Source organism: Silene latifolia, chromosome 1, assembly GCF_048544455.1.
Source record: "Silene latifolia isolate original U9 population chromosome 1, ASM4854445v1, whole genome shotgun sequence".
In the NCBI taxonomy this organism is placed as follows: domain Eukaryota; kingdom Viridiplantae; phylum Streptophyta; class Magnoliopsida; order Caryophyllales; family Caryophyllaceae; genus Silene; species Silene latifolia.
The window spans coordinates 167807346-167831254 of NC_133526.1; the positions used below are offsets into that span (position 1 = coordinate 167807346).

At 40.3% G+C, this 23909-nt stretch overlaps 3 protein-coding genes across 3 annotated transcripts; all 3 read right to left on the bottom strand.

Annotated features, from left to right (window-relative positions):
* Positions 1-19444: 19444 nt before the first annotated feature.
* Positions 19445-20614, bottom strand: LOC141586927 (uncharacterized). The gene is made up of 3 exons (XM_074408338.1): positions 20286-20614; positions 19853-19937; positions 19445-19678 (listed from the first exon to the last, which is right to left on the bottom strand). Exons 1-3 carry the CDS (start codon positions 20612-20614, stop codon positions 19445-19447), a joined length of 648 nt encoding a protein of 215 aa, XP_074264439.1.
* A 36-nt stretch (positions 20615-20650) lies between these two features.
* LOC141586935 (uncharacterized) lies at positions 20651-21103 on the bottom strand. Its single transcript, XM_074408349.1, has one exon. It carries the CDS (start codon positions 21101-21103, stop codon positions 20651-20653), a length of 453 nt encoding a protein of 150 aa, XP_074264450.1.
* A 947-nt stretch (positions 21104-22050) lies between these two features.
* On the bottom strand, positions 22051-22563 carry LOC141586944 (uncharacterized). Its single transcript, XM_074408356.1, has one exon. The coding sequence runs from the start codon at positions 22561-22563 to the stop codon at positions 22051-22053; it is 513 nt and encodes a 170-aa protein (XP_074264457.1).
* Positions 22564-23909: the final 1346 nt, after the last annotated feature.

The following is a 23909-nucleotide window of genomic DNA, read 5'->3' on the forward strand; positions in this document are numbered from 1 at the left end:
GTGGAAAACCACTTTAGCAATGTAAAGAGTGTTTTGTTTAGTTTAGTGAGTGTGTAGTTGGTCGAGATGGTCGGTTAAGTGGTTTAATGTACGATGACGGTACCAAACAATGTGTATGGCTTGTATTTCCGATCGGTAGATCGAAAATACATGTCGGTTTGTGACTTGAGAAGTCGAGTCTAGAATTTTAAGGGAGAAATGAGGGGGCGGACACTCGCGTACCTTCAAATGGTGGCATTTGAGGGGTATTTATAGAAGATTGAGTGGTTGTGTGTGTTTTGATAGACGTGGCCGCGTGGGCTACTCGAAGAGGCGCGAGCCATTTCGCGGGTATTCGAGCTGTCTGGTCACTATCACGCATTTGAAATCATTATTTGTTTTATTCTAGGTTTTGGATGGCATGATTGTAGTACTTGACCATTCAAGTATACCGGGTATACTTAACATACAAGTTTTGTAATGTTTGTTTTTTGTGTTTGACTCGGTTTGACTCGTTGTTGGAGTCGGGATTTGAATTTTTGAGTCGGTTTTTGGTTCGGTGTCGATTTTGACTCTAGTTACTGTCATTGCTACCCCGTCGTCGTGCATTAAACACTCCAGGTACTTTTGAAAAGTTTTTGAAATGTTTTGTTTTCGAAATAATTTTGAGTTTTCCGATGTATAGTTATACAAAACTGTCGATTAAACGTACCGATTCCTAAGCATGTTGTAGTCCGATAATCATCGGGTGTTTGTTGGAGAATCAACAGATACTGGGTATCTGCATCTTAACCCACTTTTTCGGGTGGTGAAGTGGTCAGATTTAATTGAGGACGGAGTTTTCGATGTGTGGTTGCCATTAATTTGGTGGGCTTGATTTTAATTGTTGAAATTGTTTTTATTGAAGTTTGATTATTTAATTTTTAGTTTTTTCGGCTGATTTTTTTATTTATTTAACTTTATTTTGTTGATGAGCTCATCGATTGATTATTGTTGAGCTTCGTTGATTGATTATTGCGATTGATTTCGTATTTTCGTAGATCGTTCGTCGATTAATTGCGGTTTTTCTGCAAAATATTAAGTTAGCATATAATGTTAATATTGTTTTTGGGTAGCATTGATTGATTACTGTTTGATTTCGTACATTGTTCGTCGATTTACTGAGGTTTTGCTTCAAATTAACGAGTTTTTTTTTTTTAAATTTCGATGTTTGTTAATTTTGTAGGAGAAAACTATTAAGTTACTGCCATTTTTAAGTTGAGCATCGATTGATTGTTATGATTGATATGTTTGGTTTCAGATATTGTGCGTCGATTAATAAAGTTTTGCTACAAATTAGCGTAATATATGGGTTTTGTAGAGTAAACTATTAAGTTAGGGCATTATTAAGCACATAAAGTCTTTGATGCAAATGTTGTTTTTCTGGGTTTTTCGGATTTTTAGTATGAAGTTAATTAATTAAGATGATAATGGGGGAAAATTTAAGGAGAGATGGGAATATTGCAGGTATGAAGCTGGAGGAAGATGAAGAAAAATTAGAAAGGGGCAGGGATGGACTTAACCTGCTACTTTAGGTTAAAAAAACATGCAATTCTATTAGAAGATAAAGATTGTAATAGTTCAGTGTATTGGTAGTTAAATTATAGTTTGAAGTATTATGAGAAGCAGCCCAATAGTTTGGAGTATTCATATTAAATAACCCTTAATTCTATTATGCCCTTTAGATTCAGTTTAACATGCAATCGCTATAATTAAACTTTACCTATCTGATTATCGCAGCCTATATTAATTCTAACCTAGTCGGTGAAAGTATTAATTCGCTACACTAATTATCAATTCAAGTCTTAAATCAAATAACTAGAATAAGAACAATAATCAAACGATAATTATACGATATTACTAATAATTAATTCATTAACCCCCTTCTAATCAACCTAGATCCCATTTACCTTAGATGAAAGGTTTAGCTACTCATGGTAATAAGATTAACAACAACAATAATTGATGAAGACATAATTGAAGACATATAATAAGAACAAAGAAACAATAACATGAACTAGATTAACAATTAATAATGAAGAAATATTAAAGTACCTTAACAAAATTAATGAGGAACGATTCTATATCTCAAAGTATGCTTAGCCAACTAAAACTTAGAGTATTCCCGAGTTCAGAAAGTTATAAAAGCGTAACCTAATCATTCTCACGAGTTTAGAATATATAATACAAATATGACGTGTTTTAGTAAAATTCGGAAAAGGGCTCAGTAAAGAAGATCCTCGATCGAGCTTTAACATACTCGATCGAGGACACTTCACTCGATCGAGCCTACATGCACTCGATCGAGGATTCTGCCCTTCTCAACTTATCTTCGTCTAATCTTCACTTCTTATTCCTCTAATTTTACGTGCCATGCCTTGTGTATCCTGCTATGCCATATCCGCAGTGCTCAACTCTACTTGTTTAACCTCGTAGATGCGTCATTCGTGCATTTAAACACAAAGTAGCGGCATTATCGACATTCTAATATAAAAAGCATATAAATGACATATTTGGCACAGAAACTGTATCAAGACCAACACAAAAGGAGTTATAAAAGTGTATATAAAGGTGATATATCAATAGACTTTTCTGACTCTGAGTTGACCTCTTCGTCATTCTCATGTTGTGGTTGACCTCTTCCTGCTCCAAAGAAACCCCTACCCCTGCCTCTTCCTCGGTAGGGTGGTGGCCTTCCTCTTTCTGGAGTGGGAATGTTTGCCATGATAGTGTTCACAGCTTCCAGGGTCACATTAACCAAGTTGGTCAACTGATCCATTTTTGTTTCAATCCTTAGTAGCCTTTCCTCACTCATTGGGTTGTTTTTTTATTTTTGGATGTAGTTAGGGAATGATGTTTCTCTCACTTAGGACTAACACAAGATGGGATTATATTATAACCTAGGCTCTAATAACCAGAATTTGCAGTGTAATATGCAAGGGCTCACACAAATTGACGAACCCTAAAAAAACACAAAGGGAATTTTCAGAGAATGCAATAATCTTCATGAATTTTTTAAAAATAGCAAATGACCTTAACAAATAATGAAACTTGGTTACAATTTAGTTAATATGGTGAACTAAAACTGTACTAAAATTCAAGATTTTACAAGCACTCTAAGTAATTTTAATAAATTGAAAACCATACTGAAATCAATGAAATTTTAGACAATTTTCTCAGCAGGATTGTGTGACTGTTTGTGTTTGATTTTTGTAAATAAAAATGGGATATAATCAACAACCTATTTTCCAAGCAAGCACAGGAAGCTAATCTGTTAATTTGGGAGTTTAAACTAGTTCATCTCAAGCAAGCATGGAGCCAATCTAATTTAAACATACAATGTGAGTCAAAACAATTCAAACAAGCTCAGACCTGTTCTAAGACACACCATAAATCCTTAATAACCTTCTAAGCAAGCACAAGAAGATATTAAGTCTGACTTATAACTAAGACACAGCTAAGTTAATAAGATTTGTAACTTTTGAGAGAATTCTCAAGGTTTTTCATTAATCAAGTCTGAGTAATACAGATTGAGGAAGGGTCCTTATATAGGCCTTCCTGGTGAAGTTCAGTACAATAAAACCCTAGATATCTCCATCTAAGGGCCATGATTGTATTTAGGAAATAAACAAAAGCAATAAAAATATGTTACAAACGGATACAAAATGAGATAAAGCAAAGCTGAACATAAAACAAAAGAGTTGCAGTCATGATAGTGACAGGTTGCTCTTTAATTGCTGAATTTCTTTGGTTGGGAGTGTGAGGTCAAATGACCTTGATTCAGGCACCAACTGATGTTCAAGGTGTTATCTGGAAAGTGTTGAAACAAGCCAAAAGATCCTTGCTAGGAGTTTTTCCATTGTTTGGCCAGAAATGGCAATTCTACTTTATGCAATTTACCCTTCCTGCAACTTGCTTTCAGCTTGATTTTCTGTGAAATGCATTGGAAGTCAGGCCTGGCTTCCTAGGATTAATTTGGACCTAGTTGAATAAGGATTCAGCTGGCCAAGGTAGCAGCTTGTGGTTGACCTAAGACTTGTACTTTTGGTCTGGTGAAGTTGGACTGATAGTTGAGGTGGCCTGAACATTATTGTTGTGATTGTTGTTAGCCTGATTGTAGCTTGTTGTGACTCTTGGCCAGTGCCTCGCAATCCTAGGCCATGGATTGGCAATATACGACCATGGCTAGGCTGTCCCTGGCTTGTAACACCCCCTCATACCAAGGCGCCTTACCAGGATCACCCTAACATGAAAGTGTGTTGCCATCTCGGTTGCCCGAGGTTAGTATATATCAAAAGCGTCTGAACTGAGCACATTTATTAAAAGTACCATAAAGTATAAATGTTTACATCAACCAAGTCTAAAACCAAACCAATAAAATAAATCCAATGTCTGACAACTACAAAATCATAACTAAGACTCAAGACTGTGATGCTAGAACTGGTGAAGACGACTCCCCCATGACCGCCCAAGCTCATTGTTGTTGTGATTGTTGTTAGCCTGATTGTAGCTTGTTGTGACTCTTGGCCAGTGCCTCGCAATCCTAGGCCATGGCTTGGCAATGTACGACCATGGCTAGGCTGTCCCTGGCTTGTAACACCCCCTCATACCAAGGTGTCTTACCAGGACCACCCTACCATGAAAGTGTGTTACCATCTCGGTTACCCGAAGTTAGTATATATCAAAAGCGTCTGAACTGAGCACATTTATTAAAAGTACCATAAAGTATAAATGTTTACATCAACCAAGTCTAAAACCAAACCAATAAAATAAATCCAATGTCTGACAACTACAAAATCATAACTAAGACTCAAGACTGTGATGCTAGAACTGGTGAAGACGACTCCCCCATGACCGCCCAAGCTCATCAAAAGCAATACCTGTCAAACCTGATCACCATCCCCGAATGGATAACAGTAGATACCACAAACAACAACGGGGTCAGTACCATTCAATCAATACAAGACAAACAAGCAATGCAACCGGCTAATCATCCTCCGTAGTAACCGACTACACACCGAAATGTGTAGCCCTGCCATATTACCCATCGCAACAGGTAATCCACTCCGCCAGTGGGTGACTGCAGCCCATCCTCACCTAGTCCAGCTCATCAACGAGAGACTAACAATCCCTGTCCCTTAATGTGCACATCCCCTCCCGTGGCGGGTTCCACGGAGGGCGAACTAGGGTGTGAAGCCCCTCCCGCAAGTGACTCCACCACAATCACACACACAACATCACAGCTGTCACATCACCAAAACCGTCACAACACAACCACACCAACATCGTCACCATAACACCCATCCTCCGATGATCTGCAGATAACAACAATTATGAAATAATACAATCTTAATCAATTAATAGTACTGAATAGGAGAAACCCTACCTTAGCAACAACAGCAATACGGAAACCGAACAATCAGAAAGGCTCCTCTACGAAGTCTTCTCCTATACAATAACCACATAGCACGATCACACATTGCACAATCCCCCTTTTCACCAATCCCATATATACAGTAAACCCTCAAAATACATAAATGACATGGGAAATAAGGACTTACCAACAGTAGAATGAAAGATTGAACGCAAGGACCAAGACGATTGCACACATAGTGGAGGATCAGGGAGTGATTAGAGTAATCGTAAAATGATTAGGGTTGTAAAATGACGTTTAGAAACTGACTTTCGATATTAAATAACCCTAAACACTCCCGCATCAAACCGCTGAAATATTACTCGCCAGACCGGATAATCGGCCGAGTAAAGTGTATACTCGGCTGAGTATCCTCTACTCGGTCGAGTATTCGCTATACTCGGCCGAGTATTCCTCGGCAGAACCCAAACAGACTACACTCTTGACACTACTCGGCCGAGTAGGCTCTACTCGGTCGAGTACTTTGATCATAAAAATCCGTAGTATTACATGGCTCCCCTTCAAAGATCAGTGGCCTGGCCATCAGCTCCTGTTGCAAAAGCAAATTAAGAACTGGGTTGACAGTGACTTCTTTGTATATCTAGGATAAAGGATGAGGGGGAAGAATATAATCAAATGAGGGACTCATTGTACTCCGTAGTACTCCGTAATTAATAGTAATGCACAATAAATGCTCAATTTTATGTATTGACATTTGTTATTAAAAATTATTTGGACGGTTTGTGAAAGGAGAAGCTATGAATTAGAAATGTAAAAGTCCCGTTTAGTTTTAGGAAATGAAGAGGGTGCCACGGGTCATAGGTGTTAGGGATAAAAATACACATTTTTTAAGAGACGACGTGGCAAAATCCTAGAGGTGGATCTAAAGAGTTGGGAGTCGCTGATGTGGCGAAATCCTAGCCATCCAAGAAAGAAGCATGTGCACTTATTGTGGAAATAATGGGCACGGAATAAGTCAAAGAAATCAAGGCATTAAAAGGATTGGTGAGTTGGAAAAGGTGGGGACCATTAGATCAAAAATAAAACAAACACAACTTGGAAGTTGCAAAACACACGTGCAAAAGGAATTATTGGGCTTGGTCAATAACCAATTCCTATTCTTATGGGAGTTGACCCAAAATCCAGGAGCAGAAATAGGAGATAAGTTCTTAGACTATCTACCTAGATTCAGCGGCTATAAAAGCAAGAGATGAGCAACACAAAAAGGCATCCAACACTCAAGCACTCTCAACACTTTACTACTCAACACTCCGTCTATACTTTGCAATATTCCGCTAAAAAAATAATTCTTGTATTTCCTTACTCACAAATTCTATCTCGATTATAGTGCCAAATTGGTGGGATTCCGACTCCTCCCGCGGTTGTTCCCACATCGGGTTTTCCACGTCACCAAAAATTTCTCGTGTCACGCTCTTATTTTATTGTTTATTCTACGTTAAATTCGTTGCATTCATTCCGTCGTTGGCCATAGATTAATCACTATCACTCACTAAATTAAATCAATAGTCGGTAAATTTTTACCAAAACAATTTGGCGCCCACCGTGGGGCATAGTGATCATTTTCTATAGCCAAACCTCGCAAAACCGAACCAGCCGTCACAAAGTCTGGAACCAGCCAGAATCCATTAGCAGCCAGAGCATATCAGCCCTTTCCTCTGGAGCAGGACCTTCTCCTGCGTCTGCAGGATTAGTGAACGCTCCTCCAGCATCAAGCCAGATGGTTCCCATCAGCATGTCACCTAGAACCATGCTTCTGCCTCTGCCTCTGAAACCGCCGCAGGTACCCAAAGAAGCAGGCGCGCCCAGCCAGCCCAGATCCAGCAGGGAAAGCAGCCCCAGCAGAGGTGAAGCTGCGTCCAGAAAATGACATTTTATTCATAAAATCATATTTTTAATGCCATCAATACTATATATTAAATCCAGAAACCAAAGGACTTCAATGTAATTAAAGAAAGTTATACAAATTAATTATACTATATAGTTTTAAATCAATAGCACCGTGTGATGGACCCGATTAAGGGATCTCAATGCAAATATTATATAGTTTGAGTTAAAATTAAATTATATAGAAGCTTGGTAATTTTCCTAAACATGGCCAATTTCCTTAAAATAAAATAATTAATTAAGATGGTCAATTTCCTTAAAATAAAATAATTAATTACTATAAACATGCACATTTATGGTATTAGTTATTATCATCATAAAACTATATATTAAATTTAAAATCTATGCAATTTTATTAAACTTTATAGTTTATTAGATGTATAGAGATGTTAATTATTTAACATACAAAAATATAATAAGTAGGTTATAAATAATTCAAGTTAGATTCCATAATATATAATATTGCATAATTCTTTCGATATGATTTAATGCATATATGTAATATATTTATATAAATATATAATCCTCTTAAAATTGCATGCCTAAGTAGTAAAAGTAATTTCGTCAGTAAAGAAAAGAATTGTAGTAACATTAGATATAGTTATATGATAGTAATCACTCATTTGAATAGTAAAAGTAACAATATTATCAACGAGATCAGTGAGAGTGGTAGAAACAACAACGGGAGTGGTGAAATAATCAATATTAATGCGCCAATAGTGAAAGTAACAATAATTACGACGGGAGTAGTGAAATTATCAATATTAATGCGGCAGTAGTGATAGTAACAATAATTACGGCGGGAGTAGTGAAAGTAACAATGATTACGGGCAAGTAATGAAATGTTATTATTATTGTTTAATTAATAAGAGTAAAATATTAATAGCGAGAGTAGTGAATTTGTCTCAAAATTTATTTCATCGTAATTTTAGGATATGTTATAAAAAATATATTAATAATAAATTTATGGGTTATGCAACTTTACGTAATTTTATTTAATGAAAAAAAATTTAATGGTAAGTAGAGGTAGCCCGGGCGAAGCCGGGCACCAATACTAGTTATTATGTAATATGAACAATAAAAATCCATAAATTAACCAAAATATCCTAAAAACATTTTAGGACCAGAAACTTTAACATGCATAATGATTTTCGTGATATATCATAATAACACAAATTAAACAAGTTTTGTATGTTAATCGTATAACTCGGAAAAACTTTTAACCGATTTGCATGCAAACAACCAAGGCTCTTGATACCGATTGAAGGAAAAGTAGATCTATATACTTAACATATTCTTATATGTTATAAGTTAATTTAATCATAAATTAATTGGTGATGTTATGCATGCAAACAATAAACAATTTAAAGAAGAAATCATCATCTTACATTGTGATTTTCGGATCAATAGGGCACAAAAGAGATCTCCTTCTCTTTTGTTCTTGTGCTTTTCTCAATGGATGAACAAGGACTCAAATGTAGAATCCCTCCCAAGGAATGATACTCAAGATATACCCTTAATAAAATTAATATTATCAATACTAGAATAACATTAATCTTTTTAAATAAAATTGACCCAAATGTTTTTGGTCCTCTCAATATTTCGGTCAAGAGGAGGAAGAAGGGGGAAGAGAATATTTTTATCTCTCTAAAAATATTATTGTGATGTTAGAATGAATTGTAATTACACTAGATATTGCATGTAGTGTATATTGGAGAAAATAAGAGAAAACCCTTGGCTCCTCTTTTGTCCAAAACCGGGTAGGGTGGGGGGAAAGTGGCCAATGCGTGCACAATGTGTTCTTTACAAGATTGTGTAGGTATGCATGGCTAGTATTAGGCTAACATCATTATGCTTTCCATTAACTTAATTAACATAATATGAATTGTTAATTACACCCATTATTTCGGTCCATTTGAGGATAAAATGGATTCCATTTTATCTTTGTCAATTTGTCACATGTTACATGTCATGTAGAAATGTTATGTATTTTTAACATATTAAAAATCAACGTATTAATAAAAATACGTCATATACAAAATTGACTTAGTAATTCACAATTACTTGTACCAAAATAATTTACCAATTTATAAATCACAACATCTTGTATTTATAATAATTCATTCAATTTCAATTGTTTCCTTAAACAATAATTTCATCCAAGTAATAAAACAATTCGTTCACTTAGACCGTATCTTATTTAATCAGATTATAATGAGATACGTAAATTTTACTTCCCAAATCGTCCGTCAATTTTCAAGTAAGTTAATTAATTCGTAACGTTATACGATCAATTAAATGATCAATTAAGAGTAATATCCTTTAGGTATGACCTAGGGGATCAACTGATCACCACCGTCGCACGACAGTAATGTCAAACTCTAGTTAGCCAATCATTACCGATATGTGTGGACCAGTTGACAGTAAAAATATACTTCCCAATTGTATTCTTTTAAAATGAGACTTAAACATGTGATCATCATGATCAACAGTTGTGATCGCATTATTGTCGGAGGACACATATTCCAACAATCTCCCACTTGTCCTCGACAAGTGTGCGTCACCAATTCTCTTATCCTATTACTATCTCCCACTCAATGCAAGGTGTCTTTCAGGTCGTACTTGCAAGTGATCATATCGAAAGTGGTTTCCTTGATCTGGAGAATAACTGATTGACCGGATTAATCCACCATGGATACATTCCGAGCGTGGCCACGCATTTCCAGTTCATTACTCCTCAAGTGGCCCTGAGATATTTTTATAACCCTGACTAGGGGTGGACAATTCCTATCGCACTCATTCCCTTCGACTAGCCACATCCATCATAACCCAAAATATGCCCATTTGACCCCATTTACGAAGGTCGTAGTAACACAAATCAAAGTTAATCTGAAATTGTGCCATCTTAGGCGAATAGTCTTTAGTCAAAAGAATCGACTCATTAGAATACTATAGTAGCTCTCGCCACGACCAGGCTATATAAATTTGCCAGAACTCTATAAGCGGTCATAAGGCCCGACAAAATTTTCCTAACAGTCTGCCTATGTGATCGATTAGTCATCTCACATGACTCTATGGCACTTGAATTTGCCATCAATCGCATCACACTCTTGTCACTTCGAGACGTCACCTCACACAAGTGACTATGGGCAAATACTATGTTAATCCGTGTTCACTTTATTGGGGTTCAACTGTCTCTACAACCCGTTTGGATGTAACAATGTATAAATTAAAGATAAAAGACAAATGTGATTGTGAACATGAACAAAAACAACACTTTTATTTCATTTCAAAATCTAACAAAAACTTGGTACACGTTTAAGTCCCATGGACGCAACATGTCCATCATGCTTAGCCTGCGATAAAGGCTTGGTGAGCGGATCGGCTATGTTGTCATCCGTCCCAACCTTACAAATCGCAATTTCCTTTCTTTCAATGAAATCTCTAATTACATGATATTTTCTAAGTACATGTCTAGATCTATTACTAGACTTTGGCTCCTTAGCTTGGAAGATCGTCCCACTATTATCACAATAGAGAGTGATGGGATCATTGGCGGTAGGTACTACTTTTAGACCTTCCGTGAATTGCCTGATCCACACAGCTTCCTTGGCAGCTTCTGATGCTGCAATGTACTCAGCCTCCGTTGTTGAATCCGCGGTCACAGCTTCCTTGAAGCTTCTCCAGCTAACGGCACCACCATTGAGCATGAAAACGAAACCAGCTTGTGATTTCATGTCATCTCTATCTGTTTGAAAACTTGAGTCCGTGTATCCATTAACACGGAGTTCGGTGTCTCCTCCAAACACTAAGATAGAATCCTTAGTCCTTCTCAAGTACTTAAGGATGTTCTTGACAAAGAATCCAGTGACTCTCACCCGGATTTCCTTGATATCTACTCGTCATGCTCAAGGCATACGAGACATCGTATGCGTGTGCATATCATGGCGTACATGATTGATCCAACAGCGGAAGCGTAAGGGATCATCTTCATGCGTTCAACATCATGGGGTTCGGAGGGAGATTGAGTCTTGCTCAATATAGTCCCAGTTACCATAGGTACCAAACCCCTTTTAGATTTGTCCATGCTTTGAACCGTCAAGAATTTTATCAACATAAGATTCTTGACTTAGTGCCAATATCCTCTTGGATCTATCTCTATGGATCCGGATACCTAATATGCGTTGTGCTTCTCCTAAATCCTTCATTTGGAAGTGGTTACCTAACCACTTCTTAACAGAAGACAACATTGGAATATCATTTCCAATGAGTAGTATGTCATCGACATACAAGATTAGGAACACAACATTGCTCCCACTAAATTTCATGTATAAACATGGTTCCTCAACACTTCGAGTGAAACCATTTTCCTTTATAACATGATTGAATCGATGATTCCAACTTCTAGATGCTTGCTTAAGACCATAAATGGATCTTTTAAGCTTGCACACTTTGTTAGGATTTTTAGAATCAACAAAACCTTCGGGTTGTATCATGTACACCTCCTCTTCTAAATGCCCATTTAGAAAAGCGGTTTTGACATCTATTTGCCATATTTCATAATCATGAAATGCGGCGATCGCTAACAAAATCTGTATGGATCTTAGCATGGCTACGGGGGCGAAGGTCTCATCATAATGGAGACCTTGGACTTGGGTAAATCCTTTTGCCACTAGCCTAGCTTTGTAGACATCGTCATGTCCTTCTATGCCATTCTTGACTTTGAATATCCATTTGCATTGAAGGGGTCTTGCCCCTTTAGGCAAATCTACCAAGTCCCAAACTTGGTTTTCATGCATAGAATCCATTTCGGACTTCATGGCTTCAAGCCATAAGGAGGAATTTGGACTAGAGATTGCAGTCTTGTAGGTGGCGGGCTCGTCACTTTCTATAAGCAATACATCGAGTGTTCCATCTTCTTCGATAAGTCCCACATATCGATCGGGATGGCGTATAACTCGGCCCGTTCTTCTAAGTGAAGGAGGGACAACCGCGTTAGATGACGAAGGAACATCTTCTTGCGTCTCTACCTCGGTTTGTGGCTCTTGAACTTCATCAAGTTCAAAATTTCTCCCACTCTGTCTCTTAGAAATAAACTGATTTTCTAAGAAGATAGCCTCGCAAGACACAAACACTTTGTTTTCTTGAGGTTTGTAGAAGTAGTAACCTCGTGAGGTTAAGGGATAACCTACAAAGATGCATTTTTCGGATCTTGGGGCAAGCTTGTTGTCGTTCTTTATCTTGACGTAAGCATCACATCCCCAAATTTTCATGTAGGATATATTAGGAACTTTTCCCGTCCACATCTCATATGGAGTCTTTTCGGTGGCTTTAGTGGGAGAATTGTTCAAAGATCTTATTGCGGTTTGAATCGCAAATCCCCAAAACGAGTTTGGTAACTCGGTTTGACTCATCATGGATCGAACCATATCAAGTAGGGTTCGATTTCTCCTTTCAGCAACACCATTGAGTTGTGGTGTTCCGGGTGGAGTAAGTTGTGATATAATACCACGACCTTTAAAGTGTGAATCAAATTCAAGGCTAAGGTATTCTCCACCACGATCGGATCGTAGTGCCTTAATCCTTTTGTTCAATTGGTTCTCTACTTCGTTTTGAAATTCCTTGAATTTCGCAAACGCTTCTTTCTTATACTTCATTAAATAGATATACCCATATCTACTCAAGTCATCGGTGAAGGTTATAAAGTAGTCATAATTACCACGAGCGGTGATACTCATTGGTCCACATACATCGGTGTGTATGAGTCCCAATAGTTCACTAGCTCGTGTCCCTTTACCTCTAAAAGGATTACGAGTCATTTTGCCAAGTAGGCAATATTCGCATGTACCATATGAATGATAATCAAATGGTGTAATCACATTAGTCGAAATTAATCTTTTGATGCGATTCTCGTTTATGTGACCTAATCGACAATGCCAAATGAACGCTTCACTTGGGTCACTTGATTTGAGTTTCTTTGATTGAATGTTATAGATATCATTAGTCGGATTTGAGGTCTCTAAAATGTAAATGCCATTTATGGAAGTAGCTTGGCCTATAACCAAATCATTCCTTGAAATAGTACAACGATTGTTCTTAATGACAAAACAAAAACCGTCCATGTCTAGCATGGCGATTGAAATAAAGTTTTTAGAGAGTGTAGATAAAAACAATTATGTAAATACAACTCAAATCCATTAGGCAAAGCTAAAACATAAGTTCCTTTGGATTCGGCCGCTACTCGAGCTCCATTTCCAAGGCGTAGATCCACATCTCCTTTGCTAAGCCTCTTCACGTCTCTTAAACCCTGTAAATGATTACAAAGGTGAGAACCACAACCGGTATCTAGTACCCATGTCGTAGTGGAAGTGTAATTTTTATCAATAACATAAATTTCTTTAGGAATTTTACCTTTTGGAACGATGATTCCTTCCCTTATATTTCGCAAATATACGGGACAATTCCTAAGCCAATGTCCCATGCCATAGCAATAATGTAATACCCGCCCTTTTTGAGACCCTTTGACCAGCGTTGACTGACCTTGGGAGCGGGAATAGCCTTAGAAGTGAGTGCCAAAATCATCTTGGGTTGCGTGTTAAGAGTGGTACTCGACAGAGTAGAGGCTACTCGATCGAGTAGCTATGTTACTCGATCGAGTAGGGGGCCACTCGATCGAGTATGTTGGGTACTCGATCGAGTACCGAGTTTTCAGCGAGGGTTTTATATCGTGTTTTGTTAAATCCGCATATCACTTCCGCCACTTTCCTCCTATCCTTCAGTCGCCTCTTTCCCTTCCCTTCACCTCAAAACCTCCATGGAAACCTTTTGAAGATCCTTGTGCCTTAGGAGAGCGTCACTTGAGTCGGGTAGCGGTCTTTTGCTGAGTTTTCTCCCTATAGGTATGTCATAATCATCATCCGTGTCCTTGTTCTTTACTGTTAGGGTTTGCTTGTTAGTAATAGATAATTGTATTGTGGTTATAGGCTTTGCTTGGTCGCTGGATATGTTGTTTGTCGACATGGATTGGTTGCAGTTGCTTAAAGGTAGGTTCGCCTACTCAGTTTCTGTAGATTGTCTAGTATGTCGGTCGTTGTGGCTGATTGTGGTTGTTTAGTATCGTAGTTGTATTGTGACGGCTGTGATTGTGATTGTGGTTGTTTGTCTCTAGTTCTCGAGGCGTTTCCTCGGCTGAGTGGGGTCACTTGCGGGAGTGGCTTCACGCCCTCGTTTCGCCCTTCGTGGAACCCGCCACGGAAGGGGATGTGCACATTAATGGACAGGGTTATCGCTCATTATGAGGAGCGGGGATTTGGTGGGAACGGCTGCGGTCCCCCACTGGCAGAGCTGGTCCAGTGGACAGTCAGTGACAGAGTTGGTTGGGTTATTGTGGTTGTGTTTGAGATTGATAGCATTGTATTGTGTTGGTAATTGTAGTTGCTGTTGTCGTATCTCATCTCAGTACTGACCTTGTATGGTTGTTTGTTTGTTATGTGTCTGCCGTGATCCCTTATGGTGAGCAGTCGGTCTTAGCAGGTGCTGATGTTGTTGATAGCTGGAGTCTGGACAGGGATGAGTCTTCACGAGATTTGATAGCAGTAGCGAGTAGTCTTTGAGTTGTACCTTTTATATCGTTTGTTGTTTAAATCACTTGTAATATAACATAATAGTTCTCTTATCGACATTTGATTATTACTATCCTCGGGCAACCGAGATGGTAACGCCCTTATATGCTAAGGAAGGCCTAGTTAAGGCTCCTCTGAATATGGGGGTGTTACAAAGTGGTATCAGAGCGACGATTTTGGAACCTGTAACAAATGAACATAATGAACGTAGGGAGTCTAATAAAATGAACCTGGTGTATGTGTAATGGGAGCCCCAGCTGATGCTAGGTTTTGGGTGAGTAGGCGCCCTCATTTCAAAATCTTGGCCCCATGATGCTTAAGCCATTCACAGGGTACGGGAATGTGGAGTCCGTGTGTATATGTGTGACGTGTATGCTAATTGTGTCGGAGCTACCTGTAGTTGAGCCTTAGTTAGCGTTAATAAGGATGTAATAGCTGTATTTGGGCCGTGTTTAGTGAAGTGTGGGCATGATTAGTGAGTTTGTATGATGATTTTGAGATACGTGACAAAAGTCTATTCGATAGAAATGCTTGGGAATGTGAATGGGTGTGTTATAATTGAAGGATGAACATGTTGGTGTTGCTGTAAGTTGATGGTGACGATAGTCATGTACGAGTCTATAAACCCTGCCGTGAGTACGATGATGAAGGTTATAGAATTGTTGTGTTATAATTTGAATCATAGCATGTGGTAATGTATATATGCTTTGTTAGTAGTTGAAACTTTTCCGCTGCGTGACAATTGATTTGTGTAAAATGAATTGTTTATAATTGCATTGGAGAACATGGATAGATTGATTTGTTATGAAGAGTATACAATTATATGTTATATGAAAGAATGAATTAATGTTAATTACATGTTTCATGTTATTGTGAACGCGAGTTTGGTAGCGATATGTTAAGGCAAGTTTAAGTGTTATATAATGACATACTTATGTTTAGGAGGGACTCAGTAGCAGGTAAACCGAGTTGGGTAATTGTGTAGCGTAATGTGACATACACCTTATTTGTCGAGATGATGCTTAATGCTTGAGTAATAATAGCAATGCGGGAATGCGCGTGGTAATTTGTGCCGAACTCCGAACTTAGTTTGGACTCGACACGTGGTGTTGTTTTGCAGGTATTTTCGATTTACTTTGTACTTCCGACCGAGTACTTAACTATACTTGACCGAGTGCGAGTGTTTACTAGACCGAGTAGACCTCACTCGATCTAGTTAGGAAGCTATGACGTCGGGATGTGGAATGATTTTCTGCAGATACTCGACGAAATGGCTCCTACTCGATCGAGTAGGGTGGTACTCGATCGAGTACCCTAGACACTCGATCGAGTAGGTTACTGTACAGAGAATCCTACGGGTTTCTTAAAAACCCTCCTCCTTTCTATTTCTTCTCATTCTTCCTCTATAATTCAAAAACCTAAGCCTATTTCCTCTCAAACCCTCAAAAATCTCTCATATCTAGTGTTGGTGGTGGTTAATTTGGGGTTATTTTCTCTGTATAATTTCGTTCCTTTACTTCACTACTTGATCAAGGTATGATTTCTACTCTATTTACATGTTTTTATGCTTTAAACTTGTGGAGGATGATTACATAACTTGAAAATTTCGATTCATATGATCCATTTGTTGCCATTAACTGCTGGAATATGATTCACATGTCTTCTTTCTTGATTGTTGATGATTAATTGCTGTAATATGGATTAGAAACTTGCAATTTGGGGGTCGAAATTTCTAGGGTTTACAAAATTGAAATTGATTTTTGATTGATTCACATTGATTAGATGGTGGGATTGGGTATTATACATTGTTTATATCATGTTGAAGGATGGATTTGATGATTTTCACCTTAGAAAGTTGCCTTAAAACTCCGTCTTAAAAGTGCCTCAAATGGAAATTCGTGATTTATAATTGGAATTTGGTGTTGTGTATGACTGTCTAAGTGTAAGTTGAACTTCAATATGTTTGTAGTGAAGATAATTGATGAAAAATATGCTAAAATTGTTACAGCTGTAAAGACCGTCTGAAAAATTTAATTGAGTTGTTGTTCATAATATTGAAGGGTGATAATGATATGTTCTAAGTTATTATTTTCCATGAACTAGTAAGAATGCCTCACATGTGATTAGAAGTGTATTTGGAACAACCTTTAGAATCATGCTAGGATATTCGAATTTGTTGAGCATGTGTAATCACCATGATAAATTTTTCACAACCGTGGCTTATGAGTAATGGTAAACTGAGCTTGTATGTCAAATTTGGGAAACTGTTGGTGAATGTGTGTGTAACACCCCCATTTATTTAAGGGACTGGACTAGGACTCCTCAGATAAAGAAGGGTGTTACCATCTCGGAAACCCGAGGCAGTAGATAACAAAGGGAAAGATAAACAGTACTTTAAATTAAAAGTTTATAAATGTTTACAACTGAAATGGAACATATCTCAAAACTGGAAATAAAGTCTGATAGCTAAACGGAAATAAAAGTGGGCTAGCTCTAAGTCGGGTGATCCATGCTCTCTCCCCGCCACTCCAAATGTCTCAACAACTCACAATCTGCTCCCCAGTAAATGGATCATCACAGGCGTACATGAATACACAGGGTCAACCGCGAGGTTGAGTAGGTAATACGATATAAATAAAGAATGCAATGCTATAATCCTCCATTCTCAACTCCATCACACACATCCCCGGAACGCCCAGCCATACCGATCCCCGACAGACTATATCAATCGACCGTCGTCGATATACCAGCTAAATGGCCGAGGACACCAGGGCAAGTCCTGCAGAACCTGCCTGGGCCTTGATCGCAATAATCTCATCTCCTCCAACTCCAACTCCGATGCAAATGTAATGTATGAAACGTATGAAACAATAATGCTCAACAAGATAAATAAGATAATCATATATGTCATATAATCACCGAACATGCCAACTCCTTATAATCGTAAGAACTCAATCAGTGTATTCCCCTACCTCAGCACTGCAGTCAAATAGTCGGGTGCTCAGTAATATTCCACAACAAATTCGCCCTCTGAAAGATAAATAAATGATAAATGATTACTTAACCATTCCCGTTCCCAAAAAAGAAGGTTACTAAAAATAGAAACTTCCTAACATGGAAAGTTTCCTTAAATGGAAACTTTCCCGATATAGCAGTTTTCCATTTTAACCAACCCGACTCAAAACCCGTCTCTAATTATTTAAAAGACTCGGGAATTAAATTAAATAACTAATACGATAAATAAAAGATTAAACGAATTATACGATTAAGAAAAGAAACCGAAACAAACATTGAACCCTAACAACCCGACTCCCACAACCCGTGACTTCACACTCGCCCAAACCCCTCACGCGCCGCCTGAACCACCATGACAACCACCAGGCCCGTTCCCCAGTTCGACCCAACCGCCGACAACCGACCCCAACCTGGTCGACTACCGCCGGCAAGTCGAACCAGGGCTGCCAACAGCCCTGACACACCGCCTATCAGGGGTTGCCGCCACCAACAGCCTCCCTTTGCAACCCCATAACCACCACCATCGTCAACATCATCCTATGCTACCACCACCACTCTGCTCGCCGACAAACAATGCACACAGACGTCGTGGCGCCGCCGTTTCGACCTCCCTCGAGTCCACGGTGGCACCACCCCAATTCTAATCGTCTAAACCCGCCTGAAAACCCCTGTTTAAACCCGTTTGGTTGTCCCTGTCGATGACGCCTCTCACCGCCATTTCCACCGCCTAAAACCTCCCTAACCACCACCAATAGGGGCGACTCAAACCACCCAATACAATTACCCCGACACCCACCACCATTATCACCTCCCTGTGACACACGGTGACAACAACTACAACCCGACAAACGACAAAAAAAGAAAAGAAAGGGTGACTGCTTACCTAAACTGCCACGTAAACCACCACTAAGGCCGCCTCAAAGCGTCGACAACCACCCTATGCTCTTCCCTGCTGCGCCGTCACCACCCACGTTCAACCTCACCCTCTCGATTTGTGTGATTGTGAAAATGTGTGCCGTCGAAGTGAGGGAGGCGGGTGAGAGAGGAGTGTTTTGTAGAGCTAGGGTAAAATTAGGTTAAGGAATTAGGTTAGACGGTAAATGGGTCATGGGTAATCGTGCCTGGGTAAATGGGTAAGTGTCATGGGTCAGCGTGGTTGGTAAATGGACTAGCTAACGTGACTTCGTTCAGTTAAACCCGTCTCAACAAGTTTACGAATAACTCGATCTTACAATATCAATACGACTAAACAATTAACTCGACTCAATTAGCGATATAAAATACGGAGTATTACAGTCTTCCCCCCTTAAAATGAACTTCGTCCCGAAGTTCTCTCATCTATCAAACCTCCAAGCATCACCGTGGGTACCAAAACAGAATTTCTAATGTAGATAACTCATGGATTTAGGCCCATAAAACAAAATGTTACATTCTACCCTCCTAAAAAGAAAGTTACGTCCCGGAACTTACCTCATGCAAACAGGTGTGGATAGCTTTCCCTCATGGAAGCCTCAGTCTCCCATGTAGCTTCCTCAACATTGTGGTTAGTCCACAAGACTTTCACCAAAGCTGTCTCTCCATTCCTGGTCTTCCTCACTTTCCTGTCCAAAATCTCCTTAGGTGTCTCCAGATAGGACAACTGCTCATCCACCTCGATCACCTCAGGACTCAACACATGTGATGGATCGCTCAAGTACCTCCGCAACTGGGAAACATGAAAGACATTGTGAACTCTGGCTAACGCTGGTGGCAAAGCTAAACGGTATGCCACCTCTCCAACTCTGTCCAAAATCTCATAAGGTCCGATGAATTTCTGACTCAGCTTTCCTCGCTTCCCGAACCTCATAACTCCCTTCATCGGCGACACTTTGAGTAGTACCTTCTCTCCCACCTCAAAAGAAATGTCACTTCTCCTAGTGTCAGCATAGCTCTTCTGTCTGTCCTGGGAAGCTCTCATCTTTTGCCTAATAATCTGTACCTGTTCAACCATCTCCTGAATCATCTCTGGCCCCAAAACGACAGCGTCCGATCGATCATCCCAACACACAGGACTCCTGCATTTCCTACCATAAAGTGCCTCAAATGGAGCCATCCCAATGCTAGCGTGATAACTGTTGTTGTAAGAAAACTCGATCAACCCCAGTCTGTCTTCCCAAGATCCGCCAAACTCTAGAACACAAGCTCTCAACATATCCTCGAGGGTCTGAATAGTCCTCTCTGTCTGGCCGTCAGTAGCAGGATGAAAAGCGGTGCTCATCTTCAGTTGAGTACCCATCAAAGACTGTAATTCCTGCCAGAACTTGGATAGAAACCTGGAATCTCTGTCGGAAACGATATCTTTAGGCACACCATGCAACTTTACCACGTACTGAACATAAGCCTTAGCCAACTCAGCCTTACTCCAAGTATCTTTCATGGGAATAAAGTGAGCTGATTTGGTTAACCTGTCGACGATCACCCAAATCATGTTGTTACCTCTCTGAGTCCGAGGCAACACGACGATGAAGTCCATGGATATACTCTCCCACTTCCCCTCTGGCACATCTAGCGGCTGAACCTTCCCCTGCGGTCTCTTGTGTTCACCCTTCACTCTCTGGCATGTCAAACATCGAGACACGAACTCAGAAACTTCCTTCTTCATATTAGGCCACCAAAATGTCTTCTTGAGGTCCTTGTATTACTTATCCCCTCCAGGATGTACAGAATAAGGAGTAGCATGTGCCTCAGTAAGAATTTTCCTCTTCAGTTCCTCATTAGCTGGCACACACCACCTCTGTCCAAACCTCAAGCTCCCATCTGAATGAATACTGAATTTAGAGTAGGGTTCTGTACCTGCCTGTTCCACTGCACTGCGCCATTTCTGAACTCTAGCATCCTCTTTCTGTAACTCTCGAATCTCCTCGTACAACTCTGGCTCAACTGTCATATCTCCAATAGTCTCGCCTCGTCGGATCATGTAAATCCCCATCTTTCTTAGCTCACCCAACATCCTCACCCTGGATCTGGCACTGATCAGGGCATGGATAGACTTCCGACTCAAAGCATCAGCTACGACATTCGCCTTCCCTTCATGATAGAGTAGGTCCATGTCATAGTCACCAATCAACTCGATCCACCTCCTCTGTCTCATGTTCAGCTCCTTCTGAGTATAGATATACTTCAGACTCTTATGATCAGAAAATACCTTGAAAGTCACTCCATAGAGATAATGTCGCCACAACTTGAGAGCAAACACCACGGCTCCCAACTCTAGATCATGGGTAGGGTAGTTCTCCTCATAGGTCTTCAATTGTCGAGAAGCGTAAGCGATTACCTTCCCGTTCTGCATCAACACACACCCCAACCCCTTCTTGGAAGCATCAGTATACACTTCGAAGTTATCATTCCCATCTGGCAAGGCAAGGATAGGAGCTGAGGTTAGGCGCTCTTTGAGGGTCAAGAAAGCCTTCTCACAACCCTCATCCCAGACAAACCTGTTCTCTTTCCTCATTAGTGATGTCAATGGTTTTGCTATCTTCGAAAAATCTTTGACAAACCTCCTGTAGTATCCAGCTAGTCCCAAGAAACTTCGAATTTCGCCCACATTCTTTGGGCTCGCCATCTAGTCACAAATTCGATCTTGCTAGGATCCACCGACACCCCTTTCTTGGAAATCACATGCCCCGAAAAGGCAACTTTCTTCAACCGAACTCGCACTTACTCAATTTGGCATACAACCGATTCTCTCGCCAAGGTTCTCGCACTATCCTTAGATGCTCCTTGTGCTCTTCCTCATTTTTGGAGTAAACCAGTATGTCATCGATAAACACAACCACGAACTTGTCCAGATAAGGACTGAACACCCGATTCATTAGGTCCATAAACACAGCTGGCGCATTGGTCAATCCGAAGGGCATGACCACGAACTCATAGTGTCCATCTCTGGTCCTGAATGCAGTCTTAGGAATATCCTCGTTCTTTATCCTCAATTGGTGATAACCCGACCTTAGATCAATCTTCGAGAATACTCCAGCTCCACTCAATTGGTCAAACAAATCATCGATCCTTGGCAATGGATAACGGTTCTTGATAGTCACATTATTCAACTCTCGGTAATCCACACACAAATTTCAAACTTCCATCCTTTTTCTTGACAAATAGCACAGGTGCTCCCCAAGGTGAAACACTGGGTCGAATATATCCCTTCTCAGCCAATTCATCCAATTGCTTCTTCAATTCTTCCATCTCTTTCGGTCCCATACGATATGGTGGCTTAGATATAGGTCCAGCTCGCGGCTTTAGATCAATGGAAAAGTCAACGTCACGCCTAGGTGGTAGCCCAGGAATCTCTTCCGGGAATACCCCCTCAAAGTCTCTCACCACAGGTATCTCAGAAATCCTGGGGGTCTCAGACTCTCTATCCCACATCTGACACAATATCAACTGGTCTCCCTTCCTCAGACTCGATTTTAGGGTATTTACAGAAATAAATTTGACTTTGGGTTTGACCATGTATCCCTTGTAGGTTACTCTAACTCCCTTAGGTCCTCTCAGTGATATTTTCTTTTGGTAACAGTCAATGAAAGCTTTGTACTTTCCCAACCAATCCATCCCTAGAATCTCCTCGAAACCACCCAATGGAAACTCCATAAGGTCACAGTGAAAGACAACCTCCCAATCTGAATAGGTACACTCGTATAGATCCTATCACAAGACACAGACTCTCCCGAGGGTACTATAACAGAATCAACGACTCTATCATATGCAGTAAGGTTTAAGGCTCTAACATGCTCCCTAGATATGAATGAATGTGTGGCACCAGAATCGAATAACACGAATGTGGGTTTAGAATTGACAAGAAATGTACCAGTCACGACATGGGCATCCTCCTTTGCTGCTTCCTTTCCCATGGCAAAGAGCTTGCCACTGGTCTTAGCTACAGACTGACTCGATGAAGCGGTAGTGGGTTGCTTGCTCCCCTCGTTCTGGTTTCTCTGGAAGTTACCACCCCCGCTGAGCTGGTTTTGCTGGCTACGGTTCTGATAATTGTTGTAGATTCCTTGATAACTGTTACTTGCCCCAGATCGAGCACCTCCTCCATAGCCAGTGTTAGGAGCACGGTAGTTGTTGTACCCTGATCCCGCTGTACGAGATCCGTTGTATCCAGATGTAGGTGTCCGGAAACCCCCAGCTTGGTTTCCTCCAGAACTTCTGCATTCCCACTTCTTGTGTTCCAACTTTCCACAGCCATAACAGGTGACCCTGAGCGCATTACCTCCAATACTAGCACCTCTGTAACTGCCTCCGCTTTGATTCCTCATCCCCCCAGGAGCACTATTGGTGGAGTATCCACCGAACTTGCCTGAATTCTGTTTCTTGGCCCCAGTATTATCACTGACAGTTTCCGGCTTCCTCTTCTCAGCTTTTCCTTTCTTATCCTCCTTGATCTGCTCGGAGAGCCTCTCAGCAGCACCAGCCCTCAGGTAGATGTCCTGAACGGTGGAAGGTGGAGCTGCCGTGAGCCTCTTCTTGATATCCACCGTCAGTCCCCTCTCAAACCTCATAGCCAGCATGGTCTCCTCCCTAGCAAATTCGTCGATGTATGAGGCCAATTGTCGGAATTTCCTGTGATAAGTGTCCACTGTCATGTCCTCTGTCATCTGAAATGTATCAAAATCCTCCTTGAGCTTAGCTTTCCTGAACTCTGGCATGAACTGGTCCGTCAGTATCGCTTGGATTTCTAACCAAGACACATAACCCTCCTCGATGTCCCTAGCAACATGTCGGATCTCCGCCTTGTTCCTGATCCACCATTCTCCAGCCGTGGCCCTAAGATAGTGGGCAGCCTGGTCCACTTGCAGCTCCTCCGAACAAGCAATCAGCTCAAAAAGGTTGGTGAATTCCCGACACCACTCACCCAGGAAGTGAGGTTCCCCTTCCCCAGTGAAGATGGTAGG

Excerpts from the sequence above, each read along its gene's own strand:
- LOC141586935 (XM_074408349.1), bottom strand. The coding sequence starts at position 21,103 with ATGAGACAGAGGAGGTGGATCGAGTTGATTGGTGACTATGACATGGAC.
- LOC141586944 (XM_074408356.1), bottom strand. The coding sequence starts at position 22,563 with ATGGATTGGTTGGGAAAGTACAAAGCTTTCATTGACTGTTACCAAAAG.
- LOC141586927 (XM_074408338.1), bottom strand. The coding sequence starts at position 20,614 with ATGAAGAAGGAAGTTTCTGAGTTCGTGTCTCGATGTTTGACATGCCAG. Across the intron at positions 19,938-20,285 it reads GTTTCCGACAGAGATTCCAG|GCAAAAGATGAGAGCTTCCC; the intron begins GTTTCTATCCAA and ends ACAGATTATTAG. Across the intron at positions 19,679-19,852 it reads CTTTTGAGGTGGGAGAGAAG|TTGCGGAGGTACTTGAGCGA; the intron begins GTACTACTCAAA and ends CATGTTTCCCAG.